Source organism: Lissotriton helveticus, chromosome 1_1 (genome assembly GCF_964261635.1).
Source record: "Lissotriton helveticus chromosome 1_1, aLisHel1.1, whole genome shotgun sequence".
NCBI lineage: Eukaryota > Metazoa > Chordata > Amphibia > Caudata > Salamandridae > Lissotriton > Lissotriton helveticus.
Window position 1 is genome coordinate 1326366798 of NC_136057.1, and position 24144 is coordinate 1326390941.

The 24144-nt window shown below is 45.0% G+C and overlaps 1 protein-coding gene across 15 annotated transcripts in view; it reads left to right on the forward strand.

Moving 5' to 3' along the window:
* Positions 1 to 540: 540 nt before the first annotated feature.
* Positions 541 to 24144, forward strand: part of LOC144823590 (uncharacterized) — a 739799-nt gene continuing 716195 nt past the window's right edge. For all 15 annotated transcript variants that reach the window (XM_078682228.1, XM_078682261.1, XM_078682304.1 and 12 more), the window contains exons 1-2: positions 541 to 1070; positions 7651 to 7704. In XM_078682228.1, coding sequence (XP_078538354.1) covers positions 1068 to 1070; positions 7651 to 7704 — 57 coding nt within the window. In that variant the 5' untranslated portion in view covers positions 541 to 1067. The remainder of the gene's footprint in view (positions 1071 to 7650; positions 7705 to 24144) is intronic.

A 24144-nucleotide genomic window follows, 5' to 3' on the forward strand; every position in this document is an offset into this window, starting at 1 on the left:
ATCCTACACTATGGGAAGCCTTTAGGGCCTTTATTCTTGGTTACTGCATTTCCAAACAATCCAGCATATTACGGTTGACCCAAAACACTCCAAACTGAAAAGCGTTAGTCTAACTCCAGATACATGGGACTTGGCAGGCCTGCACTGGTAATTTAAATTGTACGCATCTGGCGTTAGACTACCGCATTTCAGTGTGGTACTCCGCATTACCACACTGAAATGCATTGTCACGCCTTTACTGTCATGTCCCCTGTCACTAAAAGCATTGAGTGAAACTTAGTCTGTGGCAGAGTGCGCCCGTGGTTTGCGCCCGCTGCTCTGGCAGGCTTTGAGCTCGCAGCTGCTGGCAGCCTCACTCCACTGCAACAGTGTATCATGCTGGTCATTCCAATCCCGAGGCGTGGCTCTGACTGTCCGCCTGGCGTCATCGCAGGGGACATCACATCCTGTTACGGAGCACGGGGAGTTTGTTTTGAGCGCGGAAAGGCGGCTGCCACGTTTGCGCCGTGTCGGGCAGCGCGGCCGATCATGGTTGGAAGTAATGCCACGTATTACCGCGGCCAAAGGGAGCGCTGCCCACTACAGAGGCCAAAGGAAGGGCTGGATATATTACCGTGGCCGAAACGTTGCGAATAATCATGGCCGCCCGTAGCGCTATAAGTCATCAAGGTGCCGTCCACGACGCTCTCTGCGCCGCCTGCAGCAGCTCGCACCAGCCCAGGCCGCCCTGTGCGATCAGCTGTTGTTGCCTACCCCCTGCGGAATTCAATATTTTACAGCAGACGGAGACTGGACGTCCTCGCCCAGGACACACAGGAGTCAGGATGGGACATCGGCCTGGACGGCTATCACTACTAGTGGTCAAACTTGAATTGCCAGGGCCCGCGGTGGCTCGCGGCCTGAGCCTGCCTGCAGCCAGCTTTGTAGACCTCAGTCTACCTGCAATTAAAGAGCGCCCGAGACCCGAATTGGATAAGAGGGTTATAGGAGCCCGGAACCATTGCCCTGCTTCTAAAGGTGCCCGGCGTCTCGTGAGCAGACATTTGACATGTATACATGAATAGTAAATGGTAAGACAATTTTTCCTGAAGTTGATATTGTGAAGTGAATAGAGGGATGTTGACCTCGAGCTTTGCGAGGGAGAGGTTGGTGTTTTTCCTCATTAGAGGTACCAAATACAGTGACCCGCCGTTTCCTAAATGCGTTTAAAACAAGATCTGTATTATATTTTATTAGCTCTTCTGGTTTTGCCTTCACAATCCTGAAGCACTGTAATGTTGCACTGAAAATTGTAACCTGCATTAGTCTAGTTAAGCAATATCATTTGAAAAGTAATTCCTGCTAAATACATGCGCAAGAAACTATAACAGTGCACATTATATTTTATCGCCAAAGCAACAGCTTTAGCCCAGCATCAATCCACAGACCTGCATATACCTGAACTCACTGTCTCTCGAGTGCATCTCTCTTTCATTCTCTCTGTGATTGACAGGCTGGCCTGTTTATGTGCTAAAGTACATATATGATATGTTTCCCTCGTCTTCATTGCTTGATTTTGCTTGTGAGAAAGTGTCACTCATAGTCATTGAATGTCACTCATAATTACACAGAAATGATGGGAAAGTCGCACATAGCAATCTGGAACCTTGGCAGCTATGCCTGGCAGCAATCTCACGATTTCTAAGGCGGTCAAATACAATTTCCATATATTCACAAAGGATAGTCGAAGAACGTATGAAAGGTTTGTTTAAAGAATTTCCTCCAGTACAAAGATTAGCACCTGAATGAGAGTTTAATACACTCTTGGCAGGATTGCTAAAAGCTCAGTTTGAACAAATACACAGAGTATCATTAATGCATTTAACATAAAAGACCGTTCTTTTATTTGCAATAACATCTGCAAGGAGAATAGGCAAAAGCAGGCTTTAAGATGCAGAGAACCATATTTAAAGTTTAGAAAAGAGAATGTGATGCTTATGACAATCCCTAAGTTTATACCAAAGGTACCAACTGTTTTTCATTTAAGAAAGAAGATAATATTACCAAAATGTTTTGAAAATCCTGCAACAGCAGCGGAAGAGGCGTTACATTCTTTGGACATTAAACAGTGTCTAAAGTTTTTTTTGCCAGCTACCAAAGACGGACAGATGGATCGACTGTTTGTTGTATATTGTTTGGGACACAAAGAAAAGGCAGTACCCAAACAGACATTAGGAAGGTGGTGGATTGTGACATGTATTGCTACAGCACAAACGTTGATGAACAGGCCACTGACAAGGAGAGTCAGGGCACATTCAACTAGAGAAATGGCAACGTCAACGGCTTACTTTGCAGGAAACTCATTGGAGAATATTTGTAAAGCAGCAACATAGAAGACAACACGTGCTTTTGTAAAGCATTATTGTGTGAACTTGCAAGTAAGCATAGACGTGAGAGGCAGTTTTGAGAAATGTATTTGCGTATGTTAAACCTCATTTATGGTATCTTTCAGAGATTCACATGCAGCCCTCCCACCTCCCTTTGGATGAGACTTTTAAGTGTGCGGAGAAATAACTAGGAATTAACGGTTTCGAATACAGTTGGAAGCTTCAGTGGGCAATCAGCTGGATGTAGATCATTTTGATTGGCTGGAGTTTAGATTGTAAATAGATGAGGATGACCTGCAAAAGATGGCTGTTGGTTTATGATGGTATGTTATACGTTAAGTATGCACTGCTGTGGGAAAATACCAGGGGTTCCCAGTCTGACGACTGGAATTATTCAATCATGTGAGTCTATGAAAGATAACAATGCTGGAGGACCGGAGTTACAGGTATGTAACTTATTTCCTTCTTCGCACTAGTGCATCAAGTGGATCCAGAGCTCCCTGCTGCTCAGAAAGCATTTGACTCACTTTCAATGACGTGCATTTTTTAGACACTTTCCTAGATGGGATTCAGAAAAGACCTCTTAGTGTGGATTCAGCTACTCTACCCCAGTACCAATAGCAATTGTGTAGACAAATATACAGCCTAGAATAAGTTGAGCCACATGGATACACTCTTACTCTAGGGGTTGAATAGCTGCCTACAATGTATAGTATTATTACCCAGTGTCCCAAGCCAAATATTTCTTTCACTGAATTCACCCAGCATTTCATCTCCCCTCACATATTAGTAAGCAATTAATGGTGGGTGCCACTCCTGTGATCACTTTTCCATCCAGGACCATAAATCTGACCAATTACTCTGATACCATCAAATGGACATTCCCATGCAGGATACCCTTTAACACATCATGCAGGTGTGAAAAGAATTCTTCTCCCCTTGGCCCCCAATTCACAATAACCATATTCTGCTGTTGTCCTATGAACCAAAAGTACAACAACAATTAGCGGCCTTAGATATTAAGACCCTTGAAGATCTGTTGATTGATATTAAATACCTGACACTCAAAATTTTTAAACAGAGTGTGAGAACCACCCCAATGGATGGCGTATTAAAAGAACGCCACAAACCCACTAAACACACTTCCCAAACCATCCACCCACCTTCGCAGCCTTGACCTTGTCCTTTGCCTCAGCATCTCTTTGGGTTAAAAAAAAATACATCTTTATTGATTTTCATAACAGAATAACAATGCAGTTCAACTACGGTCCCATACTTCCCAACCCCACTCCCCCCCAAACAGTCAAAGAGATGTAAGTCACAGCATAAGTTATCAGGTATAAATCCATACATGACATAAAGGTTGCTTAACCCCTTCCGTGCTCATGATGGAACCACGCCGTCATGAGCCACAGGCAGCGTGTGCCCATGACGGTGTGGTTCCGTCATGCTGCGGCCGCTCCGCCCATCCGGCACTGATTCACCGCTTGTGCAGGCAAATTGATGAGTGGGCGTGGTTATGACGAAACCACGCCGTCATGAGCACACGCCACCCATGACTCATGACGGCGTGGTTCCGTCATGAGCATGGAAGCGCCGCACTCACCCCCTAGCCCCCCCGCGCCGCGGCAGAATTCACGGTGCAGGGAAGGGGTTAAAAAAAAATTGGTATAATCGTTTCCAGGTGTAATACATCTACAACTTTACCACATTTGCCATATATCAAACATCCGGTTGATCCGCACTTTGTCCTGGCTCAGGGCCCTCCATTTCTTGTTGTTATCTGACCTCCCCTAAGTCCCATCCACATTTCCTCCCTGTTCAACTACGTTACAGACCAGTCTTTAACCCCTTCGATGCTGATGACAAAGCCAGCTCGTCATCAACGTTACCTGCGGTGCGCGGATGACGAGCTGGCTTTGTCACGATCGAGCCATTTTTGAAATTCCCGCGTACCGCGGGAAAACGCGGTAGCGCGGTAGCGGTTAAAAGGTACCCCACATTCAGCTCGTACCAACCTCGTGAATTCCCTTAGCCATTTTTGGCGTGGGCAATGGTTTGGTCACCCATCTCAAGGATACACACTTTTTTGCCATGGTGAGGCCAAGTTTTAATACTTTCTCTGCTTGTTTAATATGCTTAGTACGTGTCATTAGCCCCAATAAGCATATTTGAACCATTGGTTGCAGCTGTTTGTCAGTTAATATTCTTAGGGGCAGATTTAGAAGCCCCTTGCGCCACCAGATTTACAAGGAGAGGACAAGTCACTGTGCGTGACTTTTCCTCTCCTTGTAAATACGGCCCCTTCACACGCAGCACTTTGCGGTGAAGGGGCTTTCCATGGGTGTTGCTGTGGGTGTTCCCACTCAACACCCATGGAACAAGACACATCTCCAAATTTACAAGAAATCGTAAAACTGGAAATGCATCTGAATGCTATGCCACCCTAGAGGTGGCATAGCGAGGTGCAACGAGGAGAATTGTTTTAATTTCTATATTCTTCCTCTTTGAATGCGTGCTGCATTCTACAGCACGCATTGAAAGAGGAAAAAGCCTTTAGTGATTGTTGTTGTGCAGGAAGTTACCCCTTCCTGCACAAAAACAATCTCCCCATGGCGCAGGCATCCTTGCACCATGGTGCAAGGGTGCCTGCGCTGGCGCTTGGCAGCTGTTTCTGCGCCAGCGCAGTGGAGAGCACAGGAAGGTGACATATCATTGTAGATATGTTGCATTCCTGTGCTCTGAAAGTGTCGCAGCGTGGCGCAGCCAAAGGGCTGTGGTGCCACGCTGCGCACTTTCTTGTAGATCTGTCCCCTAGTGTCTGAATTATCTCACCCCAAAAGGCATTCCTGCCTGGGCATGTCCACCACATGTGAAGAAAGGTTCCCTCTGTTATTTTGCATTTGGAACACCATTCTGGTTTGGAGGGGTTTATTTTATGTAGCCACTGTGGTGTGAATTAGTCCCTGTACTTTTCTGCAATTTTTCATTATAGTTGTCCGGTCCCCATCCAAGTCATCTTCCCATTGCGACCTTAGTGTGAAGATGCGTGCATTGCGCACTCCCGGGCACTGTTACCTGCATAGGATAAGGAACTGATTTATATGCATTTAGTAGGAACCCAGAGTGCTCCTCCACCTGAGCCAGTACTGTATACCGCAGGCCATGTAGTCACTGGGTTTCTCAGTGTTAACAATATATCTTTGGCATAAATTAAGGTCAGTTTCCGTTGACCTCCTAACACTAAACCGCTCTTTGTGTTCTGGTGCATAAAATTGTGACAGCAGTTCTATAATCAGTGGAACTATCAGTGGTGAGAGGGGTCATCCCTGCCTAGTCCCTCTCTCCAGCGGCCAGCTGTTTGACATTCTATTGCCTACTTTCACTCTCGCCCTGCTCTTGGTATTCGGAGTTTAATTACTAGACTCTATAATGCAGCAGCAGGGTCATCAAATGGCCCTGAATCATTATCGAGAGCGAAATGGGAGCGAAACCTGAACCTATCTCTTAATGATACCATATGCAAATACTGCTGTCAGTAAATTCCGCAAAAAGCACTGAACAGCAGGCATAGAGTCATTCAATTTCAACATCTACATAAATTACATTCCACTCCTGTACCAGTGTATGCTAAAGGCCTTGCCGCAGATGTGAGCTGTCCCAAATATCATCATGTGGTCCTGCCCACCTATCTTCGCACTCTACAAATCGATATTGATAGATATCTGGCTCCCTCATGCTCCGGATGTCTTTGGCGTATGTCAAAAGCATTCCCAGACAGTCGAGAAGGTTCACAGGACTGGCCATTCTTTTTGCACAGGGCAGAGTTCCTATGAGGTGAGTGAAGGATCCTGCTCCTAAGAACACGGACTGTATCAACGACCTCATCTGCTACAAGGACAAGATGGATACTTATGCGTCCACACTCCTTTGTTCCTCATGCCTCAAGGATATTTGGATTCCTCCTTCCTTCATTCTTGTTGTCTCATGATACCCCTACATCACCCAAATTGAGCTAAGGATATTAGCTACATAACTTATAAATTGCATGATATGGGCTACTCAAATGTACATAATTACCTATGAATGTAAAAATGATCGCTATCATTTGAGGCTCTCGTAAGCAATAAAGTTATTTATATATTCACAAAAAAACAAAAGGTTAAAGATAAGTTATAGTTAGGAAAGCTTTATGTTTGATATACAAACCCAACTTAAACTACACAGACATTAGACATTCTAAAGTTATGGTTCCATTTTTAATTTTTCATTTGTGCACCCCTTTCAAATTAATATTTTATACTCATAACTCACATTTATACTATACACATCACCTTACAATTCATGTAACTTGTGCACCTCCGTACACAGTGTTCACACCTCACTCGCCACATTACATTAAATTTAACACACCCCTTCTTTATGCACTTATACCATATTAAAAACTTTAAAGCATGTGAAATGATTTCATTTATACCAACACGTATGACATCTGACATTATATAATGTGGCAGAACATAGTGCATGGTACAGTGACAAGGTTAGTTAATATAGTGTGATGATTGAGGTGAGAAGACTGTGCATGGCAGTGCGTTAGTTATTTGAATTTTAAGGTGGTGCATAAGTATAAATGTGAGTTATAAGTATGACATTTACTGAAAGTGGTGCATAAACTATAAATTAAATGTATAACTATAACTTTAGAATGGCTAATGTTTGTGTAGTTTAAGTTGCATTTGTGTAGAAACATAAGTAAAGTTTTCCCAACTATAACTTATCTTTAACCTTTGTTCTTTTTGGGAATTTCAATGGTTTTTCTAATGTTATTGACAAATTTGAAACAGTCATCCACTTTAGTTTTGTGGAGTACTGTTAAGTTGAGTATGGTACAATATACTGGAGGACAGTGGTGTAAAGTCTACTATGGTACAATAAATTGTGGTATAGTGGAGGAGAGTAAAGTGAAATCAGGTATACCGTAGAGGCATACAGTAGAAGGGTATAGAGTGGAGTGGCGTAGATTGAATTAGGATACAGTAAAGTGGCGTATATTGCAATGGTATAGAGTGTGGTGCCGTACACTACAGTGTTATACAGCGGGCTTGCATTGAGTGATAGATTAAAGAGTGGTAAAGGAGAGTTAAGTTTTTTAAAATTCTTGTTGCTTGGCATTCAATTGACAAAACAAGATCGTAGAGTTTTGGAAGTAGGGATTTAGTTGGACAGTTATTTTTAGCTTGATGAAATTCTCAAGTCTTCTGTTCTCTTTTTTCCTTCCATCTAGAACAATTGGAGGTCTCGTCCACCAGCACACCCGGAACAAGGACACAAGCCACAGGTAAGTTTCCTATACTTTTCCCTAGATTAATACTAATACAGGTACCCTTTTTTTCTGGGTATACGTCTCTTGTGGGGTTGCTGGGATGTGAGCGGTTTGATTTCTCTGTAGTCATGATGACCAAACAAAATGGTAGTGCCCAACTGAGAGTAAAAAAAGAGAAAAAAGTAGGAAAAGAAGGGAAAGAAGGAATCTTCTTTTTTTAACGTGCTCTTGGTCTTTCTTGCAAGTTATATGGTTCTTTTAGTCTTTGATGGCCCGGCTCGATTTCCATGCAGGTCAAGTGAGTAAGGGGGGTCGCTTTAGAGTGGGATAAATCGCCAGCTCCTACTAATCTCAGAAGAGATTCCCAATCTTAACGTGGCTTGGCAGTTTTAGGACGAATGAAGGAGTTTCATGCAGCATGAGAAACCTAACAAAAGAAGAGAAGAAAACTTGCCCATAATTTATGACACTCCACCTCCCCCTCCGCTAACACTGAAGTTCCAATGTGGGCTTATCTTAGGCTCCAAGTAGACCCTTGTGTGACCCCCTCTATCCACCCGGGCTGGAATAGCAACCAGTCACGTCCCTGAGCGAGCGGGCGGGGCTGGGTGAAGAATGAAGCCGGCGGCCCTCATGCCGTGCACAAATCCTCACGTCAGTGTCTTCATTCCCCTGGACTCCGTACAGCATGTCAGTTACCAGGTGTTCTCCAGTCGCAGTGTAATCCTGAGCACCCACACGCCCTTGGTCTCCTGCACTCGGATTTAAGGGCCTTGTAGGAGTAGTATCCAAGAAAGACTCCTCCCCTTCCTGTTTTCTTGTACCAACCAGGATAGGATTTCCTGTTGTCCCTTCAATTGAAGTGTGACCTTGTCCTTCCTTTTTTCTGTGATATCCTTGAAGGCCTGAAAAAGTGAAAGGGTGTTGTTGGTGTTTCAGTGGCAGCGCCGGTCAGGGACTAGGGCACATCATTGTTCAGCCCTTCACCCACTCCATTGTGACATATCCCCTTTTGGGAGGGAGGTGGGCAAGCCAAACCGAGACCCATTTTGTGTGTGAAAAAGGCTGCTTTATTGAAACAGGTGCATATTACAAAATAACCAACTGGCAACTGCCTTACAAAACTAAAGCCTTGCTACACATCAACTAGCTGAACCCTGATCCCCCTGCCCCTACGATTCCCTCAAAAGTTCCCCACCCTGGCATTAACATAACAACAACATTACACAGTATTGCAGTTAAAACCTTTCCTCCAATGACACCCCGTTCCCTACCTGCCTTCCTGCAACTGTAACTAACAAACGTCTATCCTGAAACTTAGACTACCTGCCCTTTTCCTGCCCTGCTCACAAACTTCCAATTCTTATCGAAAAACCTGTGCCAACCCAGGCGAACTTTACTAAACCCCGAAAGCACCTGTTCCAAGCGATAACCTCCATAAGATCCCTTATGCATCTGTCTCCACAAACCTGGTCTAAACCAAAGAATAAACCCCAAATACTCCACCCAGCTAAAATTCTTAAAAAGCGGGATGGGAGGGTGGGGCCAAGAAAACTATTACTAGCTACCCTGCTGCCAGCCACCAGGTCACCAAAACCTAAAATGGTGGATGGCCATTCCCCTCATAGGATTATGTAGGCATAGGGCTACTTGGGCTACAATTGGGCTATAAATGGGCTATAATTGGGCTACACCCTGAAAAAGCCCCAAACCACAAAATGGCCAATCCGGCCAGCCCAGGCCCCTCTAAAACTGCCCGGGGGCAGACCTCACTTCGTTTGGCTGCCCCCAAACTCCCCTAGGGCGGGAGGTGGCAAGTCTAGCCAAGAAACATTTTGTGTGTGAAAAAGGCCGCTTTATTGAAACAGGTGCATATTACAAAATAACCAACTGGATACTGCCTTACAAAACTAAAGCCTTGCTATACATCAAATAGCTGACCCCTGATCCCCCTGTCCCTACAATCCCCTCAAACGTTCCCCCACCCTGGCATTAACATAACAACAACATTACATAGTATTGAAGTTAACACTCTTTCCCCAATGACACCCTGTTCCCTACCTGCCTTCCTGCAACTGTAACTAACTAACATCTATCCTGAAACTTACACTACCTGCCTACCATTTTCCTGCCCTTGCTCACAAACTTCCAACACTTAACGAAAAACCTGTGCCAACCCTGGCCTACTTTACCAAACCCAGCAAGCACCTGTTCCAAGCGACAATCTCCATAAGATCCCTTATGCACCTGTTTCCACAAACCAAGCCTAAACCAAAGAATAAACCCCAAAGACTCCACCCAGCTAAAATTCTTAAAAAGAGGGATGGGAGGGTTGGGCCAAGAATCCCCTCATAGGATTATATAGGGATAGGGCTACTTGGGCTACCATTGGGCTATAATTGGGCTACACCCCGAAAAAGCCCAAAACCACAAAATGGCCAATCCGGCCAGCACAGACCCCTCCCAAACTGCATGGGGGCAGACCTCACTATGTTTGGCTGCCCCCCAAGTCCCCCTTGGTAGGGAGGCGGCAAGCCTAGCTGAGACCCATTTTGTGTGTGAAAAAGGCCTCTTTATTGAAACAGGTGCATATTACAAAATAACTAACAGGCAACTACCGTACAAAACTAAAGCCTCGCTATACATCAAATAGCTGACCCCTGATCCCCCCGTACTTACGATCTCCTCAAAAGTTCCCCCACCCTGACATTAACATAACAACAACATTACACTGTATTGCAGTTAAAACTTTTCCCCCAATGACACCCCGTTCCCTACCTGCCTTCCTGCAACTGCAACTAACAAACGTCTATCCTGAAACTTAGACTACCTGCCTACCCTTTTCCTGCCCTGCTCACAAACTTAAATACTTATATTCCAATACTTAACGAAAAACCTGTGCCAAGCCTGGCCAACTTTACTAAACCCAGGAAGCACCTGTTCCAAGCGACAACCTCCGTAAGATCCCTTATGCACCTGTCTCCACAAACCTGGCCTAAACCAAAGAATAAACTCCAAAGACTCCACCCACCTACAATTCTTAAAAAGAGAGATGGGGCCAAGAAAACTATTACTAGCTACCCTGCTGCCAGCCACCAAAACCGAAAATGGTGGCCAGAAAATCCCTTTATAGGATTACATAAGCATAGGGCTACGTGGGCTGCTTGGGCTACAATTGAGCTACAATTGGGCTATAATTGGGCTACACCCCTAAAAAGCCCCAAACCACAAAATGGCGAATCCAGCCATCCCATGCCCCCCGAAATTGCCCGGAGGGGGCAGCCCTCACTACGTTTTGTTGCCCCCCAAGTCCCCCTTGGGAGGGAGGCGGGCAAGCAAAACTGAGTCCCATTTTGTGTGTAAAAAAGGCAGCTTTATTGAAACAGGTGCATATTACAAAATAACTAACTGGCAACTGCCTTACAAAACTAAAGCCTCGCTATACATCAAATAGCTGACCCATGATCACCCTGGCACTACGATCCCCTTAAACATTCCCCCACCATGGCATTAACATAACAGCAACATTACATAGTATTGCCGTTAAAACTTTTCTCCCAATGACACCCCGTTCCCTACCTGCCTTTCTGACACTGTATCTAACAAACATCTTTCCTGAAACTTAGACTACCTGCCTACCCTTTTCCTGCCCTTGCTTACAAACTTCCAATACTTAACGAAAAACCTGTGCCAACCCTGGCCAACTTTACCAAACCCCGCAAGCACCTGTTCCAAGCTACAACCTCCATAAAATACCTTATACACCTGTCTCCACAAACCTGGCCTAAACCAAAGAATAAACCCGAAAGACTCCACCCAGATAAAATTATTAAAAAAAAAAAATATTTTTATTTGCATTTTTCAAACCCTAGAAACATAACAAGCATGTCACATAAGATTGTCCACCAAAACCTGCCCTCCCCCCACCCCCCGTCTCCACAGTTGCACACAGCAGGTCTCTTTGCCTGCATACAGTAACGTGTCATCCACTTCTACAATACGTAACAGCAGCCGAGTCCCTCCCCCGAATGCCAGGGCTAAAAGCAGGACACTTCGCACTCTTTCAAAGCCCCCCATCCAAACCATGATACCGTTTCCACATCCCCCACACTCTATTAAACTTCTTCAGGCAACCTCTAGCTTTGTATGTAACCCTTCTGGCTGCCATGTATATATGCATTCCCCTCCTCCATTCATCTAGTCTCGGGGGGTTGAAGCTCATCAGGCCTCAGCCACATCCCTCTTAGCTACCACTAAGGCCAATGTTAGAAAAATTAAGTGGGGTCGGGTCAAATCCACATCATTTGTTATCCCCAAGAGAACCAATTTAGGCTCCATTGGTAGGGCAGTTTCAAGTATTTCACCAAGTTCCCCCATTATCCCGGCCCAGTAGCTCTGGATGACTCTACATTCCCATATAGTATGATAAAAGTTTCCCTCTGCATTTCCGCATCTTACACAATTAGCGTCGCTAGCTCGTCCTATCTGATGCAAACAATATCTATCATAATAGACTCTATGGAGAATTTTAAATTGGATGAGTTGGAGCCGGGATTTTATTGCCACTTCCCTAGGATGCATCAGGGCAGTCTCCCAGTCAAGTGTGTCCATCTCCCCCAGATTTGATTCCCACGTATCTTTCAATTTCACCAGTTTGTCCGGCATGTTGTTAAGCAAAGTTTTGTAAGTCAAGGAAACTAGTTTCTCCGAGATCTGTTCCTGCAGTAGACGACCCTCTAGTGGAGCATACTCCAGCAACGGGCCTTAGAGCGCCCCCTCTGCCTGCCAGGCATGGCGTACTTGTGCATATTTTATACCCAGATAAAATTCTTAAAAAGCGGGATGGGAGGGTGGGGCCAAGAACTCTATTACTAGCTACCCTGCTGCCAGCCACCAGGTCACCAAAACCTAAAATGGTGGCTGGCAAATCCCCTCATTGGATTATATAAGCATAGGGCTACTTGGGCTACAATTGGGCTATAATTGGGCTGCACCCTGAAAAAGCCCAAAACCAAAAAATGGCCAATCCGGCCAGCCCAGCCCCTCCCAAACTGCCAGGGGGCAGACCACACTACATTCGACTGCCCCCCAAACCCCCCTTGGGAGGGAGGCAGCAAGCCTAGCCGAGACCCATTTTATGTGTGAAAAAGGCTGCTTTATTGAAACAGGTGCATATTACAAAATGACCAAATGGCAACAGACTTACAAAACTAAAGCCTCGCTATACATCAAATAGCTGACCCCTGATGCCCCCCGCCCCTACGATCCCCTCAAAAGTTCCCCCACCCTGGCATTAACATAACAGCAACATTACATAGTATTGCAGTTAAAACTTTTCTCCCAATGACACCCCGCTCCCTACCTGCCTTCCTGCAACTATATCTAACAAACATCTTTCCTGAAACTTAGACTACCTGCCTACCCTTTTCCTGCCCTTGCTCACAAACTTCGAATACTTAACGAAAAACCTGTGCCAACCCTGGCCAACTTTACCAAGCCCCGCAAGCACCTGTTCCAAGCGACAGCCGGGAAACATCATTTACCACGAAGGCATTACCACTACTCACGTTTACCACGTGACACTTACCACGCAGGGTGCCTTCCACGCAGGGTACCTTCCACGACGTCTTTACCACGGGCTAGGGGGGAGACGTGGTATTCCTTCAAGTCGATCTGCGTGGGCATGGGGGGGCAGAGGGAGGGGGGGGGCTCGGAGGGGGGCTGGGGGGGGTCTCCCCCCCCAAAAATAACAAGCAGGTTACTTTAACAAAAAAACGAACATAAATTTAAAAGAAAGAGGAAAGAGCCTCCCCCAAAGACGTGCCGTGTACGTCAAAAAAGCAGTCCTTTTTTTATTTTGGTATACGTGTTTTGACGCTTGTTTCAAAGGAGGATGGAAGTAAGGGCTCGTGGAGAAAGACGTGAAGGTAAGACGTTGCAACGCGTAGTAAAATGCTACGTTGTAAATACCAGCGTGGTAAAACCACTTGCGAGGTAAAATTCGCGTGGTAAAGCCATGCGTGGTAACTGAAATCGTGGTATAATCATATATTCGCGACAGCCTCCATAAGATCCCTTATATACCTGTCTCCACAAACCTGGCCTAAACCAAAGAATAAACCCGAAAGACTCCACCCAGATACAATTCTTTTTTAAAAATAAATTCTTTTTATTTGCATTTTTCAAACAATAGAAACATAATAAGCATGTCACATAAGATTGTCCACCAAACCCTGCCCTCCCCCCACCCACCACCCACCGTCTCCAGAGTTGCACACAGCAGGTCTCTATGCCTGCATACAGTAACGTGTCATCTACTTCTACAATACGTAAGAGCAGCCGAGTCCCTCCCCCGAATGCCAGGGCTAAAAGCAGGACACTTCGCACTCTTTCAAAGACCCCCATCCAAACCATGAAAACGTCTCCACATCCCCCACACTCTATTAAATTTCTTCAGGCAACCTCTAGCTTTGTATTTAAACCTTCCGGCTGCCATTTATATATCCATTCCCCTCCTCCATTCATCTAGTCTCGGGGGGGTTGAAGCTCCCCAGGCCTCAGCCACATCCCTCTTAGCTACACGGCCAAAGTAAAAAAAAATAAGTGCGGTCGGGTCAAATCAACATCATTTGTTATCCCAAGAGAACCAATTTAGGCTCCATTGGTAGGGCAGTTTCAAGTATTTCACCAAGTTCCTCCATTATCCTGGCCCAGTAGCTCTGGATGACTCTACATTCCCAGATAGTATGATAAAAGTTTCCCTCTGCATTTCCGCATCTTACACAATTAGGGTCGCTAGCTCGTCCCATCTGATGCAAACAATATCTATCATAATAGACTCTATGGAGAATTTTAAATTGGATGAGTCGGAGCCGGGATTTTATTGCCACTTCCCTAGGATGCATCAGAGCAGTCTCCCAGTCAAGTGTGTCCATCTCCCCCAGATTTGATTCCCACTTATCTTTCAGTTTCACCAATTTGTCCAGCATGTTGTTAAGCAAAGTTTTGTAGGTCAAGGAAACTAGTTTCTCCGAGACCTGTTCCTGCAGTAGACGACCCTCTAGTGGAGCATACTCCGGCAACGGGCCTGAGAGCGCCCCCTCTGCCTGCCAGGCATGGCGTACTTGTGCATATTTCAGACCCAGATAACATTCTTAAAAAGAGGGATGGGAGGGTGGGGCCAAGAACTCTATTACTAGCTACCCTGCTGCCAGCCACCAGGTCACCAAAACCTAAAATGGTGGCTGGCAAATCCCCTCATAGAATTATAAAAGCATAGGGCTACTTGGGCTACAATTGGGCTATAATTGGGCTACACCCTGAAAAAGCTCAAAACTACAAAATGACCAATCCGGCCAGCCAAGGCCCCTCCCAAACTGCTGGGGGCAGACCTCGCTACGTTTGGTTGCCTCCCAAGTCGCCCTTGGGAGGGAGGTGGGTAAGCCAAACCGGGACCCATTTTGTGTGTGAAAAAGACAGCTTTATTGAAACAGGTGCATATTACAAAATCACTAACTGGCAACTGCCTTTCAAAACTAAAGCCTTGCTATACATCAGATAGCTGACCCCTCATCCCCCCACTTCTACGATCCCCTCAAATGTTCCCCCACCCTGGCATTAATGTAACAGCAACATTACATAGTATTGCAGTTAAAACTTTTCTACCAATGACACCCCGTTCCCTACCTGCCTTTCTGACACTGTATCTAACAAACATCTTTCCTGAAACTTAGACTACCTGCCTACCCTTTTCATGCCCTTGCTCACAAACTTCCAATACTTAACGAAAAACCTGTGCCAACCCTGGCCAACTTTACCAAACCCCGCAAGCACCTGTTACAAGCGACAACCTCCATAAGATCCCTTATACACCTGTCTCCACAAACCTGGCCTAAACCAAAGAATAAACCCGAAAGACTCCACACAGATAACATTCTTAAAAAGAGGGATGGGAGGGTGGGGCCAAGAAAACTATTACTAACTACCCTGCTGCCAGCTACCAGGTAACCAAAACCTAAAATTGTGGCTGGCAAATTCCCTCATAGGATTATATAAGCATAGGGCTACTTGGGCTACAATTGGGCTATAATTGGGCTACACCCTGAAAATGCTCAAAACTACAAAATGGCCAATCCGGCAAGCCCAGGCCCCTCCCAAACTGCTGGGGGAGGCAGACCTCACTACGTTCGGTTGCCCCCCAAGTCCCCCTTGGGAGGGAGGTGGGCAAGCCAAACAGAGACCCATTCTGTGTGTGAAAAAGACAGCTTTATTGAAACAGGTGCATATTACAAAATACCTAACTGGCAACTGCCTTACAACGAAAGCCTTGCTGTACATGAAATAGCTGATCCCCCTGTCCCTACGATCCACTCAAATGTTCCCCCACCCTGGCATTAACGTAACAATAACATTACACAGTATTGTAGTTAAAATGTTTTCCCCCAATGACACCCTGTTTCCTACCTGCCTTCCTGCAATTGTATCTAACAAACATCTTTCCTGAAACTTAGACTACCTGCCTACCCTTTTCCTGCCCTTGCTCACAAACATCCAAAACTTAACGAAAAACCTGTGCCAACCCTGGCCAACTTGTCTAAACCCCGCCACCCAGGAAAAAAGGGGTGACAGCCACTACTGCCTAGGCCCCTTTTTTCTGCCCTCACCTGTCCTATAGGCCACTGAGTTTCTAGGGTGGCTCTGAACATTTAACATTCTGGCTAAACACCTTCCTAATGTCCAACAAATAAAGGTCCATTCCCAGCCTTGACAAGTGGACCCCGTCTCCTCCCAAAAATTTCACTGCATCAAAGCGAATGTCCCTGTGCACAATTCTACCAAAACTCAATTCCATGCAAAAACGAGACATCTCTGTTTTAAGCTTCCTCCTGACTCTGTCCACTGCTCCTGGATTAACTGCCCCCGCCAGACGCGGCGGGGCACAACATAGTCCATACCACAAAACATCCTGACCACTGTTGTTTAATTAGTGCTAAGTCCGTCTTCATGCTTCTCCTCAGGACTATGCCCTTCTCTTTACAAAAATTGTTTCCACCCAAATATATGACCAAAATGTCCGGACACCGACCCCGAACTAGCAGACCGTTAAGACACGGAATGAGCTCCTTTCAAAACATGCTCCCTCTTCTTTTCCGTAACACTTTAAACAGTTTATTATTATAACCAAGATTCTGTCCAAAATAACTTTCTCGTGCTTGTACGTGGGCCAACTTCACAAAGGAGTGTCCCATAACCCAGATTTACATTTTCAACGAAAGGGGGGCCAGCCACCGAACCTGAAACGAGAACCATTGCGTGAATTTATGCATTGAAACAACTGCGCTAAATTCCTTATCCCTGCTGTACAAAGTATCGCTTATAACAATCTGAGGATCCCCTCCCCAAGCGCATGATATCACCCTGTTTCCACCCTCTATTGCTTGCCTCAGATGCTGCCCCAATCTGGAAAGAGTGAGCCCCAATTCCTGCACTGTGTATGCCAATTCCTTCAGGGCCTTCCTCAGCACAGCTGGCTGCAGAAGGCTGCAACTCTTTTCCCATTCGCATGCACAAAAACGGATTCCCCGATCTCCTTGGATGCTGCTCGTCAGTGAAGCCCCCATCTATAAGGGCAAGTAAGTTTAGTCAATGGAGCCTACAACAACACCCATTTTCCCTTGCCCTTTAGATCCCTTTTGGACTTTTTTTTACCGTATATGTATACCCGCATTGCGCAAGACCACATCTTCCCACCCGATCCCCCCACCCCTTCCGTCCCCTAATAACTCAGACACTCTAAATGCACCAAAAAACATCCACCATCAGTGTTGAAAACAGACGTGACTCAAAGGCATCCGTGCAAATCCTAGGCAAAAGCTGTATTACGCTGCTCAGCAACTGCCATGACAAGGGTCTCCTGACTGTATTCAGCTGGCCACGCTCCCTGGCCCACCCTTCTAGCATCCTTGAGTCAAATTCATCCACCGAAGGCATGTAACCCCAGAGCAATTTACCCATGGATGCAATTCCTGCTAATTTCCTTGCAATTGATACCCTGGGTAAGCCTTTTCCAATCATATCCAGGATAAACTGAATCACATTGTTCCTTCGCTGTAACTCATTCGAGCGCCGCTGGCTGGTCCTGGTCAAGACCTGTCCCGTGAGCCCCCCTACTAAGCTTTCTGCTGCCCCCGCCTTAGCCCCCCTTCCCCCTCTTCTCAAATTTAAACCTTTGCCCTCCAAACCAGCTGACCCTCCCTGTGCAAGGTAAGCATCCACTTGACCCACTCTCCTAATGGCCCTCACCTCCTTATTCCATGAGGTGAAAATATCTAGCCCTTCCCAGGCATTACTGATAGAGATCGCAGGTCACCCGACCAATAAATTTACCACTTATGTTCTCGGGCCCATATACTTTAATTCATCCTATACATTGATCAGATGACCTTACAATCCACTATCAATAATTGTGGGTCCCTTTCGATTATTTCCAGTGTACCCAACTTACCATCCACCATTATGGGTACCTATGACCACGATGGGTCAGGGAGCTAGCTGTAAAAGGAAAGGCAACAAAATACAAAACCCAACATAAAATTACTTTGATATTTCATCAAATGACCACGGACAACTGGGAAGTTTTAAGTTTCTTTATCTAGGATTCAGTTTTGGAAAATCATAGCGTTTACAGTAAACAGTCAATAGTCAGAAATTATACTATGGAAATATTTCATGAATATGAATGAGAAATGAGGATCCTAAACAGCTATAGTAAGGGTGATAAGTGAAACCACGCTATAACTCTAGTAAAGTACTTCAGTTAGTTTTATACGCGAAAAGTATAGACCATATTAGGAAATTGCAAACTGCAATGGAGAAAATGATTTCTAAAAGGTAGGGTAACATAGGAACACGCTATGAAATTAAATGCAAATAACTTTATGATATGCAATGGTTGCGGAAAGCATGGAAAATTATCATATGCAAAGTATGTCTTTATTGAAGCAAAGACAGAAAAATAGAAAGGTGCAGTTTAGAGTTTTCGGCAAGATATTTACCTAGACTGGTGTGAAAACCAACCCTGGCCACGGGTCAGTTAAGGACAGGAAACACCCCAAGGAATAGCAGTCATCAATGGGACAGCAGGTGCAGTATGGACACCCCAAGACAGGACAGGAAACCCAGATTAAGATCAGGACAGGACCACCAGGACACGACCAGCACCGGCAGTTCGGAAGCAACGCCTGCGCTCCACCCTCTCTGCAGTTATCGATCAGAACCCCGATTGGGTTAGCGAACTCCCCAGCAAAGTGCTCCGCCAGCACTTTAAGGTTTAGTAAAACCTTAGTCTATGGTCAAATTCGGACAGAGTGCTCCGCAGCGCTCTGTATATTCAGTCACCTATTGAGTGCGTTGGGTCAGTGACAGGTCAGCTATTCGGACAAGTCGGACAAATTCCCTAGGTGAACCTAGGCTAGATATACTGTTTTGGGACAGTGTACCACCCCCCAAATGTTGCAAAGTGTCAGAATCCCCAATTTCGATTGGTCCTAAGGTAGGATTTGGTTAACACACCAATCAGAACAGACTATTGTAAGACCTATTTTGCATTCTAAGGTGCCGCCTAGCAAGATTGGGGTTCCCACGAAAAGTCGCACTGAATACAATGGAAAGAAATACAATGTATACAATAGAGTACAATCTAGTCCCTCTTGCTGGGTGAAGGTGCATCTTCCCATGCAGGCTTTGGCAGGAACCTTCTTTGGCTTGGTTTCAATGCCACCTCGTCACGGCTGGTCCTGCGCAGTGCTGCCCTCCAAGATGGACTCCCAAGCCCCCATCACCCCTCAGTACCGAGGATACGTGAAAAGTAAGCGAAAACAAATTAGCACATAGAAATAAAGGAATGTATTACATGTCATGATTTTGTATTTCAGTTTTATCATTATAAAAATGTACTATGCAATTTAAGTATTAGTGCAATATATAACGACACGAGAGCAATAGCACGAGCTTCACTTCATTATCACATTAAGCTGCCATTTTATGGCGATTACGCATGCGCACCCTTTCCCTCCAAAACTATCTCTACGTGAAGTCACGTGTGTGACTAACGCATGCGCAGAAGAGGAAAGTCAAGCAGCGGCCATTTTAGGAACAAGGATTAATCGTATTAGTAGAACACATAGGCAAGCATCTCTATGATACCCACACACATTCAAAATACATAAAATTAGTTAAAACGAAAGTTACGAGATTATAATAGATTTTTCGAGGTTCTTGACTCGAGCAAGTCGCGATGCGAAATCTTGCTCTATCAATCCCCTCTTTGATGATATTTACTATCATCAAAAAAATGGAACCAGATGCCAACTTTCTTTCATACCTTGTACATTTCTATCTCTTCCAACAGGCGATTCAGTTTCTCTTTCTCATTTTTGGTAGGGTGAGAATTTTTCACCTTTTTATAAATCTGATTATTCATTTCTTCCAATTCAAGCTCATCCGCACTCTGTTTCACTCCTCTCGCATTCACTTGGTATTTCTTTGTGTGTTTGCGACATTTGCAACAGACGAATATGAGAAATAGGATAAGACCTATCACTCCAATTGGCATCAGTACCTTAAGTAATAAGCTTTTACCTAAACTAGCAAACCAATGACCTACATTGGAGAGACCATCAACCAGTCTCTTCCAGGCACTGTCAACCTCGAGTGGTTTGAGTTCCTTTTCCAAATTAGTAATGTTTTTCACATATCTTTTGAGCTGTACGGAATGTAAGTGCAACAATGTTGCGCCTTCAACATCCGGCAGACTCCGCCCTCTTTTGCTAATAAGGTGTCAAGAGCAAGTCTGTTCTGCAAAACCATTGATCTGATGGCAACCATTTCAGTATTGACCAGCAGAAATCCATGAGCCGTGTCCGTAGACAACACATCCACTATTGTGGATAATTTGCAAATTCTGTGAGTGTTCAGAACCACTCCCACTCCAGGTATCAGTGCACTAAAAATACTACCCATTATTTCACCTACGCTTTCTCTTTTACTACGCACTTAGCCATTAGTGTTTTCGTTGCTTCCAGCCATTTCATTCACGTGGTATATTTTCGGGAAAACAATGCCAAAATAGCAGCTTCCATACCAATGATCTGGCAATTTGAAATAAGCCTTGTTTCCACATACATAATAAATTCCGGGAAACACAGGTTCTGACCCATTTTTGAAACCCCAACCTCCAATTACCTTGTAATTATGTTCACATTGACTGGAACCAATGAAAATATTATTATAATAACTAGTCTTCTCGCGATGAAGACAGAGTTTCCCTTTTTTTTCGAAATCCAGCAACAAAGCAGGCCCTGCCCCGCCATTTGAGGTGCTTTCCATGTCCTCAGCCCATTTTGGTGTTTTCTGTCTTTTGTCATTTGCCTTTCTTTGGTAACTCTCCCTTCTCTTCTCTGCCATGTTCAAAAATATATTTTCTTGTTCATGTAATGAACAGGTCAAGTTGTCTCTGTGTGCTTCATTTAAGTCTATTGTACCTATAGTCAGAAAGTATTCTCCCATATAACGTGTAACGTCACTTTTGGTATGTACAGGATTCAGATTTCCACGTATACGAAGTTCAGAAAAGATCACGTCATTGTTAGAGTAATAGTACTGTAACAGTCCTCTTTTGTAAAATAAGCTTGCTAAAATACTACAGGAGATTCCATAGGTCAGAGGTAGGTGATGATATGTCACGCCTTCAGCCACAGAAGTAGGTAGCTTCATGCAGACATAGCAATCTTCTATTTCCATAGTTTCTACATAATGCACTAACAGGTTTGCGAAAACATTTAAATGAGTCTGGTTTCTAACTCCGTGGTAATGTAGTCCTTCCTCATCTGATGCTTCTAAGTCTCGTTTTGTCTGTCTGAGTGCTTTTTCACGTCTTTCTACACTTCGTGTTGTCAGTTCTTCAGTGTCGGTAGTCTGAGTAGGGTCAATATTAGTATTTTTGCTTACCATAAAAGGAATGAAAACTGTTAATCCTATCCAAACTATTATTACTATAACTATACTACATATACATACCTTGCAGCATGTTTTGCAACAACTGCGGCTAGGTCTACCATTCACGCTTGAATCAGACATTTTGTCTCAGAAGAAGTTTTCAACCCCTCTTTGTGGCCTTGCCCAGGTACCTTTATGCTGAGCAATTTCACGGCGGTTCGTCCTCTTCCTCTGCAGAGTAATCAGTAATCGGTTCCCTGTCGCTTTCGTCAGTAATATCAAGATCCTCTAAATTTTCCAGAATCAGGTATGTCCATTCAGGATCCTGGTATTTCTCATTCAGTCTTTTTATTCGATCACTCCTTCTTTTGGAGCTTTCTCCAGCTTTATCTGCTATTCGTATGCTTTTTCTTCTGTCAGCAAGTTTCTCTTCTACTGTTTTTATTCTCAGTCTTAGTCTCTTAATGTATCTTGGTTCGATATTTTTCTTTTTCTTGAGTCTTTTGGTTGGCCCTGTCAGTGGACTTTCTTCTAATGTCTTTTGTTTTCATTCGTTTGTGGCGCTTCTTTTGTCTCTTCCCTTCCTGTCTGGCTAGTCCCAGGTCTTGTATCTAATTCTTCTGCCTGGTTACTATGCTGGCCTGGTTCAGGAGAATTTTGGTTCTGGCTTTTAAATGTCTCTGTTTCTATGTCCTGAACACGTTCTTCTAGTTCTGTCTGATCCTGTTCAAGCACTTTGATCTCTTGATTTTCTTCCGCCTCGAACTTTTGAACTAGTTCTACTCTGTCCCTTTTCAATATCAGGAGTCAGTGGAGGAGTATCGATCACTTGTTCTGTCCCTGTCTGACCTCCCTCTTCGTCCTCAGATTTGATGTGAATCTCAATGATCTGAGGGTCTTCGCCTGTGCCTGTCTCGACCTCTCTAATCCACTCTCTATCTTCGTAGATTCGCTCTCTTGTTCTGATTGGGTCTTCAATGAAATCGATTATAGGTATCCAATCATCTTGGCTGGTGCTCGGTTGCTCGTCATCAGCTACTTCCGGACCAACGTTTACAGGACCCTCAGCTGGACTGGTGCTTGGTTGTTCGTCTTCAGCTACTTCAGGACCGACATCCGCAGATCCCTCAGCTGGACAACCTTCAGCTCCAGGCTCCTTGTCTGGAATTACCTTTTGAGTATGGCTGGCATGGATCCACCTGGGAATGCCTGCACACTTCACTGCTGTCGTGGTCACCAGTATTACTTGGCGTTTTTCTCCCCACCTCGGTGCCAGGCAACTCGAACGAGTATGCTTCTTTATTCTAACCCAGTCACCTGGAACCAATTTGTGAACTGGAGTTGTCGGGTTGGCGACGGCGTCTTCCCCAATCTGGCGAGAGATAGAACGCACTTGGTCACCCAGTTTCCTGCAGTACTGAAGTACCAAATCATCAGAAATGCTTAACAGTTTGTTTCCTGGTACCCATGCTTGTCTCATCACTCTTCCCATCAATATTTCATGGGGGCTCAGGCCTGTTCTCCGATCTGGAATACTTCGGAGTCCCATCAGAACAAGAGGCAAAGCAGTAATCCAATTCATTCCAGTTGAGTCACACATTTTGGCCAACCTTGATTTAATAGTGCCATTTATCTGCTCTACCACTCCAGAAGCCTCTGGACGATGTGCACAGTGCAATTTTTGTGTGATTCCAAACGCTTTACAGAGTTGGTCCAACACCTCATTCTGAAAATGTCCGCCTCTATCTGATTCAATAGTGACTGGCACCCCGAACCTAGGTATCAATTCTCGTAGTAACAATTTGGCTACTGTTAAGGCATCACTGTGTGGGACAGGGTAAGCTTCCACCCATTTGGAAAATAGGCAGACCACTACAAGGACATATCTTTTTCCCTCGCAGCGTGGCATGGTGATGAAGTCAATTTGTATTCTCACAAAGGGACCCCCTGACTTTCCAATTTTCCCCAGTTCAACTACTGGTCTCTTGCCAGCGTTGAACTGTTGACACGTCATGCACCTCTGGCAAAGGGATTCTGCTACCTTCCTGAATTTTGGGTTATACCAGGTCTGTTGAAATACCAGAACCATGGCATCTCTACCAATGTGTGATCCTTCATGTATCAGTCTGGCCATAGGGGCAAGCAGGTTCCTAGGTAACACAGGCATACCATCTGGGCCCACCATGACACCATCCTCACGTCTTGGTTGACAACCAAGTCCCTTCCACTTCTCTTTCTCTTCCCAGGGCACAGCATGCTGCCATTCTCTCACTTCATCCCAAGTAGGCACTTCTTCAAACACCATAAGTTGGCAGCTGTTTCCAGTCCCACCCCGTCTGATATTCATTGACATGCGATCCATAGCACATTGTTTTGCTACCCGATCAGCAAAATCATTTCCCAATGACACAGGGTCAAGGCCCTTTTTATGAGCAACACATTTGACCACTGCCAATTCCT